General features: G+C 50.0%; 1 protein-coding gene across 1 annotated transcript in view; it reads left to right on the forward strand.

Annotated features, from left to right (window-relative positions):
- The first annotated feature begins 666 nt into the window (after positions 1–666).
- B3glct (beta 3-glucosyltransferase) overlaps positions 667–5,011 on the forward strand; it is an 84,565-nt gene continuing 80,220 nt past the window's right edge. The window contains exon 1 of the mRNA XM_021163494.2: positions 667–780. Coding sequence (XP_021019153.1) covers positions 738–780 — 43 coding nt within the window. The 5' untranslated portion in view covers positions 667–737. The remainder of the gene's footprint in view (positions 781–5,011) is intronic.

The raw sequence follows: 5,011 nt of genomic DNA on the forward strand, positions 1-5,011 counted from the left end.
TCCTTAGGCGGAACTCTTCCAGGGTGGGAGGGAGACCCTTCAGGATTCTGTGCTGGAAGGAACTCTGCTTATGTGGCTTTTCCACCTCACTCTTCTCTGTGTTCTTAATTGATTCATTCTCATCAAGTATCTTGAATACCCTCGCTCTTCCATCACAGTGAACACTCAAAATAACATTAATAAAATTTTAGCTTTACACCAACATCTATTAAGAGCAAAACTCCGGGCCAAAGCTATTAATCAAATTCCATTTAAGAAGAGGATATTAAGTAAATTAGTTGAGCTGATTAAAAACACCTTCATCAAAGTAGAACATCGGTGCCAACAATATTAAGAGTTGAATTATCGATTTTGCTTTTTATAAAAACAGAAGATAGTCCATTAGCAGGGAAGAAAAAGACGATCCTTCTTCCTTCACTTTGAGGTGATCTACTGCTAGGGATGGGGAAAGAAGTTCTGGGAAGCGAAGGGCATGAGAGCAGAGGATGTCAGAGGGTCAGAAAAGAAGCTCTGAGGTCAGATGCCCAGAGGAGGGCGCGGTCCAGCTGGGCAGCAGGACCACCTACAACCGCGCCGATATCGAGCGTACACCGGGGCGCTCCCGATCCCGGCCGCCAGAGGGCGCAGCCCGAGCCGGCGCGGCGCCGGGAAGGAGGAGGGGAGCGCGAGAAGGGTCAGGCGCGCAGGGCGTCCGCGCAGCTCGGCTCCGGGAAGGGCGCGGAGCCTCTGCCTCCGGGATGCGGCCTCCCGCGCTGCTGGCGCTGTTCAGCTGCTCCGCGGGTAAGTAGCGAGCGGCCCGGGCGGGCGCAGGGAGGGAGTCCCGGGGCTGCTGGCCACCCCCGCGCGGTTCCGGCTGCCGCCCGCCCCGTCCCGCCCCGTCCCGGCCGCAGCGCCCTCTAGCGGCGCCACCCTCGGCCCGCGCCCTCTCCATCTCCGCCTCCTTCCGCCGGGGCACGCGGGCTGGTGGGGAGGGCGCGGCCGGGTCGGGAGCCAGAGCCGCGCAACTGCTAGAAACTTTACAAGAGGCCGCGCCTTTCCCGCCCCTGCGCGCCGCCCGTGCGCCCTGCGGTGCACACCTCGCGCCCCACTATGTGCACCCCGCCCTGTGCGCCCCCAAAGCTCCGCCGAATGCTTGCCGCGCTCCGCGGTGGGCACTCCGCACTCCACCGTAGCTATCCTACGCCCCACGGCATGCATGCCACGGCCCGCCGTGTGCACTCTGCGCCCCACTGTGTGCACTCCGTGCGCCCCACCGTGTTCACCCTCTGCTTGTGCTCACTCCGTGCCCGGCCGTACACCCCCTGCTCTCTACCGTGTGCCCCTGTGTCCCACAGCTGTGTACTCATGGGTCCCATAGTTGTGCACCCCATACCCTTAGATGTGCATCCCCGCGCCCCACCTTGTGCACACCCCTCGATCCACCATGTGCATTCCCGGTGCCTGGAGGTGCATATCCCGAGTTTCACCCCTCCGGACCTTGAATACTGTATCCCACCTCACCGTGCATACCCCGCATCCCACTGTGTGCACCCCGCTCTATACCTTGTGCATCCCCCGTGTCCCGCCCTGTGCACCCTGTTTTCTTGTTTTGGACAACCTGCACCCGGCCATGGGCACCCCTTTTCCCACTCCTTCGTATGTACCCTGGGTCTCCTGCTGTGCATGACCCGTGTCCCACTATCTACCCCCCCCATTCCCCCAGTCAAGCACACACCGTTTTGCCTTAAATACACCATGCATCCCATCGTGTGTTCCTTGAGACCCTGCTCAGCTTTACAGAACCCTGATACAGCCATTAGCACGCCCCAAGGCGCGCTCCCCCCTCCCCGTATCCCTTGCGTCACCCCCACCCTGTACCCTCAGCTCCTGCAATTTCCCAGAGACCTCCTCTCTTTGTGTACCACTCCCTAGGAACCTACAAACTTGGCCTGCTTTCCTCCTAATGCAGTTGGGCAAGGAGGGGAGGGAGGCCCGGGGTGCCCCGCGGAACCTTGAGGCCTCAGGGAAAATCAGAGAACTGGTCCCAGGCAGTCCAGTTGCCTGTTCCTTTCTTCCCGTTTTCTGGAGGCGGTTTCCTCCCTCCCCACCCCCACCCCCCTTCAGCTAAGATGATGAGGAAAAAAAGTTATACAGTCATTGCGAATGACTCTTTATGATATTTGTTCAAGTTTGAAAGCGTGGGTTAAAAAAAAAAAAAAGACTCTTTGCAGCTTGTCCTAATACTTTTCTCTAACCCTGACTTGTCTGTGAAAAGGCAGAATTTCAGTTTTAGAAATGGCAGAATGGCTCAGTTTAGGGAAAGATGTAGTCCACGAGAGCCTTGACAGCTCGTTTGGATTTGGATTTATGCTTTCCGAATAAGGACGTTTTTTGTTTTGCTTCTGTGTACCCCTGGCATTTCTTCTGGTGCTCACTAAGTGTGAGAAAATTGAGCGAGATTAGCTTGTAATTAATTGCTCACCCACATGATTAATTTGGCAACACTGTAATTTAAAATGTTAGGGCACCTTGGACCCAGAAGGTAGCAATTGATCATGAGGAATTTGGCCAGAGATCATGGGTTGGAGAAAGCTTTGTTGAGTCCTGGAGAAAAGCAGGCAAGAGGGCTGGGAAACTGGGTGATGCAGTCTGCTTCCAATGCCTGCTTTATTGCCTGTAGGCTTTGCAGCTAACCAGCTGGGTGGGTGATGGCTGAAATTGGCGTTCTGTTTATAGCATTGCATTTAATAATAATATTTGTATACTGCAGATGCAGCATATAGGCTGAAAAGCACATTAGTATTTTCATATCTTTTTAATACTCTTAAGGGGATATTTGATGTGATGATAACACATGAAAGGACATTCAGAAAGAACTAAAATGTCAACATGTTTTTAGAGATATCTCCGAGCTTCACGACGCCCATAGATAAGTATAGTAAATGAGGCATAAAACCCCTTAAAAGGTTTCCATGAGAGGCTGGGGAGATGGCTCAGCAGTTAAGAGCACTGGCTGCTCCTGCAGAGGACCTGGGTTCAGTTCCCAGTACCCACATGGTGAATCACAACCATCTGTAACTCCAATTCAGGGGGTTCTGATGCCTTCTTCTGACCTCCATAGGTGCCAGGCACACGTGTGGTGCATATACATACTACATGCAGGCAAATTATTCATATATGTATAATAAAAATAAAATCAATCTTAAAAAAAGAAATCCAAGCCCCTGTGAGACACTTAGTCTCGTGAACTGGCTTCCATGAGTTAGTATGGGAACAAGTCCCTTCTTTCTTTCATACCTGGTTTTTATTGTTCTGTACTTTGATATGGGGAGAGGGCCATTGAAATGTGGCCTCCACTCAGAATCCTGTTGTAAGTAAGGTGACTTATGAGTCATTAAATTATCCTGATAGTTTGCAAGGGGCTTTTTTTTATCAGTAAATAAATAAATCTTTAAACTTTGTTTTTGTTTTTCAAGACAGGATTTTTTTTTTAAGATTTATTTATTTATTATATGTAAGTACACTGTAGCTGTCTTCAGACACTCCAGAAGAGGGCGCCAGATCTCATTGCGGATGGTTGTGAGCCACCATGTGGTTGCTGGGATTTGAACTCTGGACCTTCAGAAGAGCAGTCGGGTGCTCTTAACCACTGAGCCATCTCACCAGCCCTGCAAGGGGCTTTTATCCACCCCTGTAAGAGTGGTCTGACTGGGTAGTTTCCTCCCAAGCTAGCACATTCATTTTATATTTTATTTTAGGAAAGTCAATATAGAAATTTCATTTTAAACCTGCCTGCATGTATGCAGACAGGAAGTCGTGGCGGCTTCAGTTCTAGCGTCTGGAATGAGTTCCAGAGGGAGATTTACAGCTCCTTAGTCACCATTCGTGAGCTCTGTGGCCTTTTAGTGGCTTTGAGCCTATATTGTTTTATATAAAACATGGAGCAGGGACTTGATAGACGCCTGGGAATTTTGCTGTCTGGTATGGTTTTAACATACTGAATCTGCCAGAGAAGGGACTGCTGTCTACCTTGTAGCCTTTGGTTTTTCTTTGTCTAGCTAGGCTTGTTTGAATTGTATGGGGTTTAAAAGGATGGGTGGAGGGACGACGGCGATGATGTCGTTATGAGATATTTCTCAATGGCTCTTGCAAACGGGGATGGCCAATGAGATCTCTATAAGGATTATGGGGATACTCATTTAAAGTGTCTGGTGCAGCTAGGATATAGACCGCTGGGGCTTGTTTTATCCTTCTCCCTGAGTTGTGTGGATCTGATGGCTGGAGTTCTGAAGGCCACATTGTAGCCATGAGATCACCAAGAAAACGGGAAGCAGGTAGAGAGAAGAAAGCAGCCTGGGTACCAGATGGATGCGGAGTGCCACAGCATCCATGTCTGTCACCTTCCTCCAGCCTTGTATTGCAGGAGATTGTATGCAGCCAAAACCGATCTTAATTGATACCTCTGTGGAAAAGAAGACCCAAACCAATGGTAGAATAATAGCTATTAGCTTTTATCTTTCACATCCCTGTCTCTCTTCCCCGAGTGAGCCAAGATTGTATTTCTTAGCACCTGCCAAATTGGGGTGATTTCTTTTCCTTCTGAGCCAAGTCTTGCTTGGATTCTTTTCATTGCTGTGAGTTAGACATGTTAAGACAGAAAGAGTCAAACCTAGCTCAGCATTTTGCGCGTGGGTTTTTGTTTGTTTGTTTGTTTTTGATTTTGCAATGTCTCCTTTCATTTCTTAAGCCACTCGTAGATATCGCTGACAGTGGTTTTAATTCTCCAGATAGATTCGTTGTCATTTGGGACCTGCCTCTGGCAAGTGTCATGATCTGCTTGGCCCTGGAGTTGATCCTATGATCTTTGCCTGTAGCCCACAGTCAAACCCTAACAAATAGCATGACCTCAAAGTGCTTCCTCATTCAGTGGGTGGGGGGGGGGGGACACTTTTGAATTGCTAGATAGAGTGAATTCCAAAATCCATAGGAAGACTGTGTATCCGCGGGGAGGTGTGTACCGAGAGCCGCCTCT

This window comes from Mus caroli, chromosome 5, assembly GCF_900094665.2.
Source record: "Mus caroli chromosome 5, CAROLI_EIJ_v1.1, whole genome shotgun sequence".
In the NCBI taxonomy this organism is placed as follows: Eukaryota; Metazoa; Chordata; class Mammalia; order Rodentia; family Muridae; genus Mus; species Mus caroli.